A 17,146-nucleotide genomic window follows, 5' to 3' on the forward strand; every position below is an offset into this window, starting at 1 on the left:
TGCTAAATCAACACTGATCTTCCCACTGCTTCATGCTTTCTCCAAAATAGTAAATGTTGGTTTAAATACATTTGAAACTCAGAGATTTCTTTTTGTAAACTAAACAAGCCTAGGGGAGGATACTCATGTGTATCTTTCATACGTATCATAAAGTTGAGAGAATTTTTAAATTACACAACGACACTCCAAGAGTTGCTCCAACATGGGAAATTACTCTAATTTCACCTTTAAAATTATCCACTACTTTTGTATATTGTTCAAAATCAATGTGCAAAATGGTTTAATATACAGCCTCCTGCTATTAAGAATAATTGATCTCCTGAAGATTTTATATTTCAGATGGCGAGTAGGAGTGTTGAACCAATGACCTTGGCTTTACGAGCACCCTACTGTGACCTGCTGAGCTAACCAGCCACACACAATGTTGAGTTTTCATCAATGTTAGAAAAACTTAAAAGATCATGAGCCAACTTTATGACTTTATGAGCCAATTGGCACTGGCCAATTGGCTCATAAAGTCAACTTTCCAAAATAGCAGGAGGCTTTAAATTAAACCATAATTTATGTTTATTTTGAAAAGCTTTAGAATTTCACCGCTTTTGTCAAGATCATGTAAGTTTTTCTTACATTGATGAAAACTCAACATTATGTGTGGCTGGGTAGCTCAGCTGGCCAGAGTAAGGTACTTATAAAGCCAAGGTCATGTGTTCAATCCCCCCACTGGCCAACATAAAGATAAAAAATTAATAAAATCAACTCTTCAAAATAACAGGAGGCTGTATATTTAACCATTATGCACACTGATTATGAAAAACATTAGAAGATGAGCTCATTACTCAAATCTTCATTGTGGTAAGATCACATAAGAGTTTCTTATGTAGATGAAAACTCAATATTCTTTATGGATGGTTAGCTCAACTGGTCAGCGCTCTTGCTAAGAATACCAAGGTCAAGGGTTCAATCCCCAAACTGGCCATTGAAGCAAAGTCTTCAGGAAATCTATTTTGCATTATTGCAGGAGGCTGTATATTAAACCATTATGTACATTGATTTTGAAAAATATTAGAATATGAGATCTTTACTCAAATCTTCATTGTGGTCAGATCATGTAAGTTTTCTGAAATCCATGAAAACTCAACATTATGAGTTACCTTGTATTTAGGAAAACTCTGTCCAGCTGATAGCTCAGCTGGACAAGGTGTGGTGCTTGCAACGCAAAGGTAAATGGTTCAATCCCCTTACTGGTCAATGGAAATCTAAAGTCTTTCAGACAAACAAAACTTCAAAATTAAAAAGGGTGGAAAATAAAATCAACTCTTCAAAATAAAAAAGGTGCAAAACAAAACCAATACTTCAAAATAAAAAGGTTCAAAATAAAATCAACACTTCAAAATAAAAAAGGTGCAAAACAAAATCAATACTTGAAAATAAAAAAGGTGCAAAACAAAACCAATACTTCAAAATAAAAAGGTTCAAAACAAAATCAATACTTGAAAATAAAAAAGGGTGCAAAATAAAATCAATACTTCAAAATAAAATATTGCTGGAAAATACACTTTTAAGCATGTTGATTTTGAAAAGCATAACAGCATTTCTTCAAATCGCCATTGTAGTAAGATCATGTACGTTTATCATATATTGACAAAGACACAACATTATGTGTGGCTGTTTAGCTCAGTTGGTCGGAGCGTAGTACTCATGAAGCCAAGGTCATGGGTTCAAGCCCCGCACTGTACAATTGGCTCATAAATTCAACTATTTAAAATATCAGGTGGCTTTACATTAAACCAAATTTCATGTTTATTTTGAAAAACTTTAGAATTTCACCGCTTTTGTCAAGATCATGTTAGTTTTTCTTACATTGATGAAAACTCAACATTATGTGTGGCTTGTTAACTCAGCTGGTCAGAGTAAGGTACTTATAAAGCCAAGGTCATGTGTTCAATCCCCCACTGGACAAATTGAACATAAAGTGGTTCATAGCATCAACAATACAAAATAGAAGTATGCTGTATGTTTAGCCATTATGCACAATGATTTTGAAAAACATTGGAATATGAGCTCCTTACTCAAATCTTCATTGTGGTAAGATCACGTAAGAGTTTCTTATGTAGATGAAAACTCTATATTATTTATGGATGGTTCCCTCAACTGGTCAGAGCAAAACTTCAAAATAAAGAAGGCGCAAAATAAAACCAATACTTCAAAATAAAAAGGTTCAAAACAAAATCAATGCTACAAAATAAAAAGGGTCAAAATAAAATTCAATACTTCTACATAAAAAGGGTGGAAATTAAAATCAACACTTCAAAATAAAAAAGGTGCAAAACAAAATCAATACTTGAAAATAAAAAAGGGTGCAAAATAAAATCAATACTTCAAAATAAAATATTGCTTGAAAATACACTTTTAAGCATGTTGATTCTGAAAAGCATAGCAGCATTTCTTCAAATCGCCATTGTAGTAAGATCATGTACATTTATCATATATTGACAAAGACGCAACATTATGTGTGGCTGTTTAGCTCAGTTGGTCGGAGCGTCGGACTCATAAAGCCAAGGTCATGGGTTCAATCCCCGCACTGTCCAATTGGCACATAAAGTCAACTCTTTAAAATTGCAGGCCATCACCTCGGGGAAAATAATAAAACAGCTGTTTCTTCATTTTGGGAGTGAACAGAGTTGTCAGAACGCTGGTTTGTAATCTATTAAGAAAGTTTGACTGACCTATCTGATTGTTTTGTTGATATTCCCTTTAGCGCCGCTCCATTTAATGGATGCAAAACGTAACCCCAGCCTCTACTGTAGCGTCCATTCTATGCGCCTTATAATGAGGTGCGCCTTATAGTGCGAAAAATACCGTAAGTGTTTAAGATTTCTTAAATCCATTTTAGCATGCTGAGGTCATGAGACATCCTGGGGGGTGGAGGGGCATCATGTGACCAGATTGGGGGTGGGGGGAGACCGGAAATTAAAATCAATTAATTAGGGTCATTAATCACTCATCAGTCATCCCCCGATTAAATTTTGACAGAAGGGTGCCTATATAGTTTTTTTTCCAAACAGCAATGTTTAAGATGAAGCTCTCCAACAGAAATATGTAAAACAGAAATGGAAACATAACCCTATTAAACAGGTTGCATTATGACTTCCTTGGATGAACGGCCAGTCTGATAACTCCCCATTGTTAGCACATGCTGAAACCTAGTAAACGCTGATAAGGAACGTGGTACACACATTATTCAAGTTACAGAGGCAAGCTGACCACAGATGCTCCCCTGCCAGTCGAGATAAACCACTGCCACTGTCTTGAGAAGTTCTGTAATATTTAAAGAAATTAATCTGTTGTTTCTATCAATGGATTCCCTTACTTTCTAACAAAAAAGAGCAAATATAACAAACTGGTTTACAAATTGTAGAATAAACTGAAGAGTTTCAGTTCTCTAGTGGTTTTAGTTTTAAATTGTTCCAAAGCTTTTACCTAAAGTGAAACTGTACAACAGTAAATTGTATGTTGGATTCCCCTTATCTAAAAACAGTAGCTTCTCTCAGTAACACAGAATCCCACTGAAGCAGTAGGACAGTAACTGAATGAAGAAGGTTTCCCTTTACAGCTAGAGATGCTTCATTTCACAGCTGATGCTACAGTATGGAATAAATACGTTTATATCACATACACATCTAGCAACAACAGATTAGCCTACCTCAGAAAATCCACAACATAACAGAAAAAAATGGGATAAAACACAAGGCAAACATTTGAATGAATGTACATTATTATCATCACGTAAAGATAAGCGATTTACACACACACACACACGCACCCACATATATATATATGTGTGTATATATAATGGGATGGAGCAGCGCTTCAGTAAAGCTCAGGAAAGACAATTTACACCATAACTGAGATAAATGAAAAATCGACATATGTTTACAGTACCATCCTTCGGTGCAATCATGTTCCAATTTTTCAGTTCTTTTTTATTCTCAACGCAAATGTGAGACGATTTAAATTGCAAACGTAAACTTAAAAGAAATGTCCTAAAAGAGTTCAAATCATAATCCGGTCAATTAAGTTGCTGAACTTACCAGACACTCCATAAGCGAATATCCAACACAGTCTCACTCCCGACTCGTCATATATTGACGCATGGGCAGGTTCCCTTAGCGTCACATGTTGACGCGTCGGGTACCCCCTTCGCGTCAATAATTGACGAGAAGGGTTCTCTCTTTGAATGCTGTACCGCTCCCTAAGCGTCCAGAACCGACGATCTAGGAACAAATAAGATAACACAATTCGTGCATAGCTGATGTATTTGTAGGTTCTTAACAATTTAGTTAATTTTACTTCTGTTTTAAAAGATCCTCCGGTTCTCTGAAGCCGCGATTTTAGCACCCGCTTCGGATGTTATCATCCCATAGAATGGCGATTATCAGTGGTTATCAGCCCCATTGAATGGCCTCAGTTGGTATATATATATATATATATATATATATATATATATATATATATATATATATATATATATATATATATATATATATATATATATATATATATATATATATAAGCATATAATGAAATTAAAAGGTATATTCTAGAGTTATGTAGTGTTATGAGTTGTCCAACCTCATAGCCTTCCACTAGGTGGCTGTATGTACATCTGAAGTTGCTTGCAATCTTATCAATAATGATAAGAAGAAGTTATCTTATAATTTTATTTTTAATTAAAAAGTTAAAAATAAAATACGGATGGATTTGCTCATATGATTATATGAAAATCTGTGTTTGTACCATATGAAAATGTTTAATATTTGTATTAGTAGTAATAATAATAAATTACGGATTGCACCCGACAAAACATTAGAGAAGAAGAAGAAGCTTACGTCATTCGACGCGACACTTTCCACGGTCGGAGCAGGTTAGAAGACCCTGAATCAGTCAAATAAAAAAGTAGTAAAAAAACCATCAAAAGACCTAAAGTCAACATATATAAATCTGCTGACGGTAGTTCTATGAGTTAATGTTAAGTATGTGGCACAGCATGTGTTTGTACAGATTTAGACACGTTTTTAACCCTACTTGGTAGTAAAAGGCTACTTTAGCTCGCTAAAGTAGCCTTTTAAAAGCCAGTCAGGTTCAATAGCTGTCCTTCATACCTTTAATAACAATGTGCTAAAATTTTGTTTCATATATCTTAAAAACCGTATACTTTTCAGTATACTAGTTTATATCAGTATATTGATTTAATGTTAGGATTCTGTCATACAGTTCATTACATTTCATCGTTTCCCACAGTGTATTATAAACCCTGAGGCCATCATTCTTTATTTGTTGCCCCACCAGGCTAAGCATTGTTTATTTATTTAAGTCTTTGTAAAACGTTTGCATTTTCTGTGACTTTATAGTTATTGTTCATGCTAATTATACAAGCTATGCCAATATAAAGTCTTTGTTTTCATTTTTAGATCCGGATCACATACACAGGAGTCACTCATTGAAGATGAATCACAGTAAGTGACAGAAATTTGTACTCTTCTATATTTGAACAACAGTTCTCGCCTCAAGTAAAGAAACTGTGCGTTGTTTTCTTGTTGTTGTAGTGGTTAGGCTGGACAGGGATCTTCGAATAATTGAGAGACACCATGGTGTAAAACGAAGGTGGCTCCCTTCGGATGGCATTTTCCAGAGAACACTGAGAGATGTTGACCAGGAACTTAGAGGTCAGCTGATACGACGAGCACAAAATGAAGCAAGGGAGAGGGCCACTCTTCTCAACCTGAAAAGAAGATGTAATGGTAACACTACTTCTTCTCTTGACTGTATGGTCATTAGCAAAATTGAAGCTCAAAGGTCTTGTGGTAAACCTAAATTTAATCTTTATGTTATCCCTGCACCATGCATATGTTCACTCTAGGTACTTAAGCGCTTTATGCAGTGTAAGAAGTGACTGGTTTATTCCAACTTGTCCTTTGTCATGGGTATGTGCTTTTGATGTGTATGGTTATTTATCTTTGGTGTATGAATATGTTTCTTGGGTGTATCCTGTCTTTCACCAATGCCCGTTGTAAATAGGCACAGATAAGTGAGTATTGTAATACATCCATTTTCTAATGGACATTCAATGATCTTATACATTACGGCAGATATTGAGTCACTGTAAGAACTATCAGTCTTTATATTCTGAGGATAACTTTTTTAAGAGTACAATTAAAATATCATTCAATTATTGGCAGTAATAGATTTTGACCTACAAACTGAGATTTCCTTATGCGAACTTTAGTGTCATGTTGAATATCTTGTGTAGAATTGGCTGCCACTACTTGTGTTCACAACATCCAAATTGAGATAAACACTATTTCAGATGTCAACCTTTTATTATGTTTAACATACTTCCATAAATGACTACTGTATCATGTTTTCATATTGTGCTGATTGTATTATTTTTACTAGTATTTATATTTCTTCTTTCTTTACAGATGGACAGGGAGTTGTTATAAGGCTGTCCAAGCAAGTGAATGCCTGTAACAGGAAACTGAAGAAGATTGTTACAGAGTACAATAATCTGCAGTGGCCTCCACAAACTGGCATCTTTCCATCACATTTAGAATTTTGAGAATTGTGTGATGCCTCCTCCCAGCTGTACACATTGTTTGATGAAGAAGTGAGTAGAATTGATCTAAAGGTTTTATTCAACTTTCTACATGCTGTTATTCACTTTATGTTGCTACTACATTTAACAAGGTTCCACTTGCAATTGTTCTCTTATTTAAAAGATTGAAGATCATGGTGTTGTTCCAAAGAACCTAAAAAGTCGAGCAATAGAAGCCCTGCATTTGAAGACTAGAGCAACTGAAGAAAAGCTTCTACTTAAGAGAGAGATGAACACTGTCATTCTTCACCTTCATCAACAACATGGACATTTAAGTTCAGCTATAAATGATACTGCAGATCCTGGTTCAAAAGCTGTACTTCATCAAAACATTATCATGTTAGAAAAGAAAATGTACAGTGCAATGAACATGTTCAAGAGGTTTATCGAAGTTGGTGCCCCTCCTCCAAATCATCACCTACCAGAGTTTAACTCTTATTCTCAAGCACTTATGTCTCCAGATCTATATTACATAGACTATGATGAAAGCATTGACGATGGAGAGGATGAAGCAGATGATGACGACAATGTTGACGAAGGAGAGAACAGCATAGATTGTGAATCATCTTCATGATTTATGGCCACTTACTGTTCTATGTGAAGAGCACATATTCCAGTATAAAAAGTTCATTGATGATTTTCATATAAGCTTTTTGTTCTAACATCTCAGTTTATTGTTTTTGATATTGTTGAGACATATCTGTTTTTTAAGTCAAGCTATATATAATCAAGGGCATTTTAATTTTACTCATTACAGCTTTGTAGTCTTTTTCACATTTATTAATGTTCTTGTTCAGTATGACATTGTTAATGACTAAACTTTATTTACAGTTTGAATTTAACTCTTAATCTTGAGATGCTGCATAATCTGCTTTACATAATATCTTTAAATTTGAGCACAACAATGAAATAACTAAAACGTAGTGGACAAATATTTTGTGATGTTGATATTTGAGAAATATTTGACTGTTATCCAAGAATTACATTATTTTGAAGGGCACTACTCTGTATTAAAAATTCATTAAGAGCTATGTCAGTGTTTCTGTGATATTTCAGACAGATTTCAAAACTTACAATATGGACTATTTGTAGCCTGTGTAGGGACTTACAAACTGGATGATTTGATTTACCTTCCTGGTTTTAGTAAGAATGCCAGCAGCACCATAATGTATCATCTGCAGTTGGATGATTGGCTACTTTTTTAGGAGACCCCTCACACCAGCATCCAGGTTGAGTGTTTGGTGTCTAAGCGCTCCTTCCACTGCTCCACCACTCAGATGGCTGCACAGACTAGTGAGAATTATCTTACTGTTAGATTTGCATTTAGTTTTGCAACTGTAAGGACATGTACATTCCTGGTTGTTTAAAATGTTATAGAGCAGTTAATATTAGTGTTGATGTTTGCGTTTTTCTGGAGGGCAACACGAATATTGACATCCTTCACACCAGATATTACATTAAAATTTAAGCACACAGCAGGACGGATCAGGCAGGAATATAAAGACAGAGAGTCTGAATAACACCAACTGTATGTCAGAAAATTCTGACATGTAGTCTTATGTGATTTGTCTCTGCTTACATAAAAAAAATATATGGGCCACTATGGAAAATGGTGACAAACCATTTTGGGACCAAAATGTCTGCCCTCTTTTTTCCCTTATGGGGCCCACCTAGGTATGCCGGCTGGGGCATTATGACATAACTGTTTGTAACCTACCTGAGAAAGCGGCAACATACAGTCATATGAAAAAGTTTGGGCACCCCTATTAATCTTAATCGTTTTTATGTATAAATATTTGGGTGTTTGCAAAAGCTACTTCAGTTTGATATATCTAATGGACACAGTAATATTTCAGTATTGAAATGAGGTTTATTGGACTAACAGAAAATGTACAGTATGCATTAACAGAAAATTTGACAGGTGCAAAAATATGGGCACCTCAACAGAAAAGTGACATTAATATTTATTAGATCAGCCTTTTGCAAAAATAACAGCCTGTAGTAACTTCCTGTAGCTTTTAATAAGTTCTTTGATCCTGTATGAAGGTATTTTTGACCATTCCTCTTTACAAAACAATTCCAGTTGAGTTAAGTGTGATGGTTTCCGAGCATGGACAGCCCGCTTCAAATTATCCCAGATGTTCAATGATATTCAGGTCTGGACTGGGATGGCCATCCAGAACATTGCAATTGTTCCTCTGCATGAATGCCTGAGTAGATTTGGAGCGGTGTTTTGGATCATTGTCTTGCTGAAATATCCATCCCCGGCATAACTTAAACTTTGTATCAGCTTCTTGAACATTATTCTCAAGAATCTGTTGATATTGAGTGGAATCCATGTGACCCTCAACTTTAACAAGATTCCCAGTACCAGCATTGGCCACACAACCCCAAAGCATGATGGAACCTCCACCAAATTTTACAGTGGGTAGCAAGTGTTTTCTTGGAATGCTGTTTTTTGTTTGTTTTTCCCCCGCCATGCATAATGCCTTTTTTATGACCAAACAACTCAATCTTTGTTTCTTCAGTCCACAGGACCTTATTCCAAAATGAAGCTGGCTCGTCCAAATGTGCTTTTGCAGACCTCAAGCGGCTCTGTTTGAGGCGTAATTGCTGAAAAGGCTTCTTTTGCATCACTCTCCCATACAGCGTCTCCTTGTTAACACATACTATCTGTAATAGTGCAGCTAAACTAAATATGAGAAAAAGTGAAGCCCTGATCATAGTTTAATACACTACAATTACACTCTCAATGACCATATACATTACTTTATAACATCCTCGCACTTACAACTCACAAGGTCTTATTGTCGCGGCAAACGTTCAATGTTTGAAATGGAATGCCCCATCATTGACACACGGGGCCTTATTGTCGCGGCAAACGTTCAATGTTTGAAATGGAATGCGCCCCATCATTGACAAACGGGCGATGTCATGATTAAACTCACCAGTCTGAGTGGGTAGCAAATTCTGTTAAAGTAAGTAAATCACATTTTCCAGTCATAAACTGAACTTATCAGACAGAATGAAATCCTAATGTCAAATCGTATTAATAGTTTTCATTAAGCGGCAAAAGTGTGTAACTGGTCACGTGGCGTGTCACCCATTGATAACCAATAGTAACATGTGACGTTGTGGAACTACTGCATCCCACAATGGAATCTTCTCCAGCTGTGTCCTATCAACATGCCTGTCCCAACGATGTCGCGAAGGAGAAAGTGCCTTTACCTGAACGTGTCGTCTTCTAACCTGGTCAATTTGTTTATTTAAAAGGAAAGATCTTACTCATTTTTTTGCTAAAGGGTATTATTTGTGCTACCATGTGGAAATTTTTGAAGTGCAACAGTAATTAGTTCAGCTAACATGCTTACTGATGTGTTCGTTTGATACCCAAATATTTGTTACTATGTAAAGCACTCACATTTGACAGAATATCTTTTCAATACAAAAGCTTTTATTGATGCATTATACATTTATCAATTGTTTAAGACAAACTACAGGAAATGCTAACATTGACAGCTTTCGGATAAACAAATGTCACAACTGTGACCAAATTAGAAGTGTCTTTTTTGCAGTCCCAGTGATACATAATACATTTTGAAAAAAACATGTTTAATGACAGATAGCACAACACAAAAATACATCTCCAATAAAAGCTTGTTTTACAATTTTGCTGAAAACAGAAGTGAATGATTTCACAGACCTGAAGATGTTGCACAATGGAGATCCATGGCTATAAAAAGCCAAAAACTACTTATATCATATGTTAGACACTATCTTTGAACATACAGATTTGAACATTTTGGACAGTGAGACACCATGTCATTATTCCAGCAAAGAACCAAGTAGTACTATAAGACAATTTTTCAACGTTAAACATGTTAATGTTTCACCTTCGCTCTGAAAGACTTAATATCTGCCGTAATGTATAAGATCATTGAATGTCCATTAGAAAATGGATGTATTACAATACTCACTTATCTGTGCCTATTTACAACGGGCATTGGTGAAAGACAGGATACACCCAAGAAACATATTCATACACCAAAGATAAATAACCATACACATCAAAAGCACATACCCATGACAAAGGACAAGTTGGAATAAACCAGTCACTTCTTACACTGCATAAAACGCTTAAGTACCTAGAGTGAACATATGCATGGTGCAGGGATAACATAAAGATTAAATTTAGGTTTACCACAAGACCTTTGAGCTTCAATTTTGCTAATGACCATACAGTCAAGAGAAGAAGTAGTGTTACCATTACATCTTCTTTTCAGGTTGAGAAGAGTGGCCCTCTCCCTTGCTTCATTTTGTGCTCGTCAGATCAGCTGACCTCTAAGTTCCTGGTCAACATCTCTCAGTGTTCTCTGGAAAATGCCATCCGAAGGGAGCCACCTTCGTTTTACACCATGGTGTCTCTCAATTATTCGAAGATCCCTGTCCAGCCTAACCACTACAACAACAAGAAAACAACGCACAGTTTCTTTACTTGAGGCGAGAACTGTTGTTCAAATATAGAAGAGTACAAATTTCTGTCACTTACTGTGATTCATCTTCAATGAGTGACTCCTGTGTATGTGATCCGGATCTAAAAATGAAAACAAAGACTTTATATTGGCATAGCTTGTATAATTAGCATGAACAATAACTATAAAGTCACAGAAAATGCAAACGTTTTACAAAGACTTAAATAAATAAACAATGCTTAGCCTGGTGGGGCAACAAATAAAGAATGATGGCCTCAGGGTTTATAATACACTGTGGGAAACGATGAAATGTAATGAACTGTATGACAGAATCCTAACATTAAATCAATATACTGATATAAACTAGTATACTGAAAAGTATACGGTTTTTTAAGATATATGAAACAAAATTTTAGCACATTGTTATTAAAGGTATGAAGGACAGCTATTGAACCTGACTGGCTTTTAAAAGGCTACTTTAGCGAGCTAAAGTAGCCTTTTTTTGCTACCAAGTAGGGTTAAAAACGTGTCTAAATCTGTACAAACACATGCTGTGCCACATACTCGCTAACATTAACTCATAGAACTACCGTCAGCAGATTTATAAATGTAGACTTTCGGTCTTTTGAGGGTTTTTTTACTACATTTTTATTTGACAGATTCAGGGCTACTCACCAGCTCCGACCTGTGGAAAGTGTCGCGTCGAATGACGTAGCTTCTTCTTCTTCTCTAATGTTTTGTCGGGTGCAATCCGTAATTTATTATTATTACTACTAATACAAATATTAAACATTTTCATATGGTACAAACACAGATTTTCATATAATCATATGAGCAAATCCATCCGTATTTTTATTTTTAACTTTTTTAATTAAAAATAAAATTATAAGATAACTTCTTCTTATCATTATTGATAAGATTGCAAGCAACTACAGATGTACATACAGCCACCTAGTGGAAGGCTATGAGGTTGGACAACTCATAACACTACATAACTCTAGAATATACCTTTTAATTTCATTATATGCTTATATATATATATATATATATATATATATATATATATATATATATATATATATATATATATATATATATATATATATATATATATATATATATATATATATATATATATATATATATATATATATATATATATATATATATATATATATATATATATATATATATATACCAACTGAGGCCATTCAATGGGGCTGATAACCACTGATAATCGCCATTCTATGGGATGATAACATCCGAAGCGGGTGCTAAAATCGCGGCTTCAGAGAACCGGAGGATCTTTTAAAACAGAAGTAAAATTAACTAAATTGTTAAGAACCTACAAATACATCAGCTATGCACGAATTGTGTTATCTTATTTGTTCCTAGATCGTCGGTTCTGGACGCTTAGGGAGCGGTACAGCATTCAAAGAGAGAACCCTTCTCGTCAATTATTGACGCGAAGGGGGTACCCGACGCGTCAACATGTGACGCTAAGGGAACCTGCCCATGCGTCAATATATGACGAGTCGGGAGTGAGACTGTGTTGGAATATCACAGCCACGTAAACTTGCATGATGCCTCTGGAAGTTCTTTGTTAAAATCGCGCAGGTGGGAGAAAGGAGCAGTAATGATCTCGTCCCACTCTTCCCAGGTGTCAAATTCTCACCGGAAGTTTTTAAATGAGACGCTGTGCGGTAGCAACCGCACTGACGGTGAAAATACTGTGGTTAGATCCGGAGAGCAGCAGCAGGAGAGACCTGTGAACGCTTCTCAGGATCGAGGCGGTCTGTAGCCTCCTCCCGTTTGGGGGAACGGTTTAAAGAGTTGTCGTGTTCTGACGTACGGGGAGAAGCGGGCAGCACAGGTGCGGCAGCGCGCGCAGACACGCAGCATTCACATACTACCAACTCTGAGCGCGAGCTGCTCAATAAATGCGCCTCTGTTTAATTAGGGACACCAAACTCCCCTAGTGCGGTGCTGTGAGCTAGAGGACTGATTCCTCTAATGCTTTAACATCCCACAAATGAAATTGTTTTGTTTTGTTCTTTGCTCAGTCTTGAAATTCAAAAGATTTCAGTTCGGGTTTAGGTGTTTTTTGTTTCACACTTTTCCTATGAGCTTCTCTCATTTTCTCTCCTTCTGTCGCACCTGTCATGTTCTCTGTCTGTTACGAACATTTCTAGTTTCACACCGAATATTAAAGGTAATCTCTCTTCAGTCTTCTAAAGGCAAGTATTATGTTCAGTAGGCAGGTTTCTTTCTATTATCGAGGAAAGCTGCTAGTTATAAGAAAAGCCGGGTGCTTCTTTTACCTCAATGCTATTACAGTATCAGTTCAAATCTCAGTTGCTTTGATTGGTTTTTGCTTTCATTTTATCCTGCAGCTGCATCAGGAAAAAACAACCTGACCCAAAGCCATCATCCTCATAAACTCAGACAACATAGCAGAATTTTTTTACTATTTCCCGCTTTTACCAATTAAACCTAAGTTGACCAGAGTGTATTTGAGATTGAACCCATTTTAGTAACTGATGGGACTCTGTATCTACAAAGACTCAGAGTGGAGGAGCTATCTGTCAGCATTATCCTTTCACATGGATGTAAGCCTCAGTCAGAAGGGAATCGATCCCATCACAATAAATACCCTCTGGACATTGTAACAGACTAAACTATATTGGGATAAAACTTTGTCTGTCCAACAATATTGGCTAGAATGCTTAGAGTCAAATAAAGAATATCATATTCAACAATGTCTATTAGAAGACTCAATACAGTCATTATCACCCATCATATTGATTATTGATGCATGTGGAGAAATATATGCAAAGAAATTTTACCACTGGACCTTTTGCACCAATCTTTGAAAGGATCTTTCAGCAATGTCTTGAGATGCAGTCTGTATGACGGATCTAGGATGAGAGCACAATCAGTCCCTTTCATATAAGCTGCTTCTGAATGTCAATAAATTTGAGTATTGATCTTGACTGAAAAAAGGAAAGAAAAAAAAAAAACTGAGATACAAGGAATCAGCAAAAACCTCTTCCAACATAGGGTGAACACAAAGACATAAAATTTGTTTTTAAGTTTAAAACCGTTGGGGAGTTTCTTTTAGGAGTGTAAATGTCTCTATTTGTCTTTAACCCCAAACTTTGAGAAAATAAAATCCTTTTGGGTATTAAAAAGTTCATCTAAGAGTCCATGAACTAAACCAATTATATTTGAAGTATTGAGTTAATTAAGCATGCATTTCATCAACTACACCATTTCAGATAATTTTAGATATTTGTAAAGTTCACATTAATAATTATTCATCTCCAGTTCTGATAGCTGGGTAATACAACACCACAGGTTAATTCTCTTAAAAAGGCTCAGTTTGACCATTTAGATTCTTTAATTAATGTGCTGTACTGTTTTAATATCTATAATAATAACAAATAATTGGTCCCTCACTTTTGCAAAAATTAAACAACTTTTTAGTCTAAGCTTTTGGAACCTGGTATGATCAGATCTGCTGGGGATTAGTTACGAAATGAAGCTGCAGTATTTGGTAGTCTACCTCTAAATGCATGCAAACACACCCTCTAATCTTTTTTGTTCATAGAAGATGAGATAGAATATTTATTTTTAGGCTTTTCTGCTTGGCAAGCATACAGATTGGATGCATGATGCTGGTCTGATTTCACAGATTCAAATCCAGATGGAGCAGCGGAGACATATGAGAGATGTGAAGTGTGTAGTACTGCAGAGTTCGAATGACTATTTCCTGTGTGGTATCAGTCAAATAGAGTTTAAATTAGGGTGTAAAAATGGGTTTCATGCGTGCACTGTCTGAGTTAAGAACGCCACAGAGCCTTCATAAAGCAAACAGGTTATCTCTCTCAAAGTGAAGATGAAAATGGATTTTTCACCCCTTAAACAACAAGAAGGTTATTTAGGGAGGGAACAGATTCTTAAGGAATGCTGATAGCAGGATGGTCTGGGCTTAAACCAGAAAAGATTGGTTCAGGGAGCATGAAAATTCATTTTCTCACTTCTAGTGGCTACCCCAATGTTCAGGCACGTAATCCTACTGTAATCTTTGTAACTTTTGTAAACTAACCATTAGGATATTGTATGCATTACATTTTATTTTATTTTTTCAAAACAACATTCAGCTTATTTTCTGTTAAAGATCACTTGGAAAAGTATTCATAATGTTTGAGCAGAGTACCAAAACAGGAGAAGGTCCAGTTATTCACAGGTATCTTTATGTGACCTTTCAGATTTCTTTTCTTTTTTTTTTTCTTTTGCCAGATTTTGTTCTGAACTCTAACTAGACGAATTTTATAATTGTATCACTGGTTCCCAAGTGAGCTTGAAAGCAGGGAGATGCTAAAAAACTAAAATCCGTCTTTATCTTCAGCTGTCTAGCAGCAACCAGAAGGTCAGTCAGAATTAACTGGTATTTAGAAGGTTCATAAGTTTCCACCTTGACAAAAAGTCTGCTTCCATCTAACTTCCATCCTAGGATTTATTAACTGCACTGCATTTTTTTCTTGTGCAGTAAAATTGTTCACCACTCACTTCTCCTAACTGATGTCTTTGTATAATGACACCTTTGTGATCCAGTGAATATCTACTAGGTCTACTAGATAACTAGGTCTGGTTATCTCTTAGTCTTCCCTTTTCAAGGTGGACTTAGCCACACTCCTGTAACAGTGTGCCTAAAAATTGTCCCACTGTTACAGGAGTAGCTCATTTGACTTGCAGTCACAGAAACAGCCCACAGCAAGACAGAGAGCATTCCAGCAGAATGTAGAAGAGATACTACTTTCTCTCTTTAGTTATTTGGATGGTCTGTTCACTGGCAAGCAAAATAAAAAAAACCTGTTTTTCAGTCAGCCAGATTTAGTTGGTTTGGTCAGCAGCAGTTAGTATGAGCGTTTACACCTGCTCACATGAAGCAGACAATCCATGAAAAAAAATCCTGGTCTGTTTAAAAGGGACCAAAGGTTCTATTGTGATTTTACCCAAAATGTGGGGAGGGATCAAAAGCACAGGAGCCCAGAAAGTGTTCGCTTCGCTTCAGACTTTTAAAACATAGAAAGACACATCCAATCCAGAGTCAGCAAATAAATGCTTTATTTTCAACTTTCACCTCATCTTGAATGGGAAGAGAACACAAGAAAAGTTTTATGGTTTTATGGTTTTTTTAGTGATTTGTAAAAAAAGAAAGAAGAAAAGAAAAGAAAAGGGAAAAGTGACAGTAGTCAGTTCTTTTTTAAGCTGAAAAGTGGTGCACTTGTTGCCTCTCAATAAGAATAACAGCCAGGGGATTTCTGTGTGGAGTTTGCATGTTTGCCACATAAAAGTGGAGGTTTTCATTTTGTATAGCTGCCAACTGCAGGTGTCTCAGGTAAATTGGTCACTCTAAATAGCCTTTAGTGTTTGGATGGAAGGTTGTTTGTGCTGCATGACTGGTTTCCCTGTGATGGACTGGGAATCTATCCTTGCCAGAGCTTTGTATCACCCAGTGACAATTTAGCAGGTTTTGAAAATGAAAAGATGCTCTTTATAATTTTATCGGCCCGTGTTGCAAAACACAAGTTCCTCTGCAGTCAGCTGTCAGGACAACAGCTTTAGAAAGCAGAACAAAAACTGACACTGATTGAAAGAAGCTGACTACTGTGGTTCCATATGAAAAACCATCCATAGAAAGAAACTTTGCATAAATGCAATGGACAATGATACAGAGTCTGGTCTGGTTTCACTTTAAAAGAAAATCTATAAACAGACCAAACAAAGTGTAAACTCAGCCTGGAGTGTTGGCATCTGTGAGTCGTACTTCTCCAAATGAAACACTGAAGTGCTCCAACAAAGTATTTTATTCTTGAACATAAGATCAGATAAAGTGCTTTTTGAAATAATGTAAACAAATAATATACATATATATTCCTTCACTGCACTTATGTGTCCAGTCATTAATAGTCTCTTTGGGATTGCCAGCACGCCTTACACACCACTATAGGAG

At 36.0% G+C, this 17,146-nt stretch overlaps 1 protein-coding gene and 1 long non-coding RNA gene across 5 annotated transcripts in view; one reads left to right on the top strand and one right to left on the bottom strand.

Annotated features, from left to right (window-relative positions):
* rxfp1 (relaxin family peptide receptor 1) overlaps window positions 1-13,008 on the bottom strand; it is a 102,583-nt gene extending 89,575 nt beyond the window's left edge. For all 4 annotated transcript variants that reach the window (XM_044126527.1, XM_044126526.1, XM_044126525.1 and 1 more), the window contains exons 1-2: window positions 12,690-13,008; window positions 4,092-4,114 (exon numbers count right to left, since the gene is read on the bottom strand). In XM_044126527.1, coding sequence (XP_043982462.1) covers window positions 4,092-4,114; window positions 12,690-12,709 — 43 coding nt within the window. In that variant the 5' untranslated portion in view covers window positions 12,710-13,008. The remainder of the gene's footprint in view (window positions 1-4,091; window positions 4,115-12,689) is intronic.
* On the top strand, window positions 5,368-7,686 carry LOC122836728. Its single transcript, XR_006371602.1, has 4 exons — window positions 5,368-5,516; window positions 5,607-5,801; window positions 6,483-6,667; window positions 6,780-7,686. It is a non-coding gene; the product is annotated as an uncharacterized LOC122836728 (long non-coding RNA).
* Window positions 13,009-17,146: the final 4,138 nt, after the last annotated feature.

The sequence above is a fragment of the Gambusia affinis genome, linkage group LG09 (genome assembly GCF_019740435.1).
Source record: "Gambusia affinis linkage group LG09, SWU_Gaff_1.0, whole genome shotgun sequence".
Lineage (NCBI taxonomy): Eukaryota > Metazoa > Chordata > Actinopteri > Cyprinodontiformes > Poeciliidae > Gambusia > Gambusia affinis.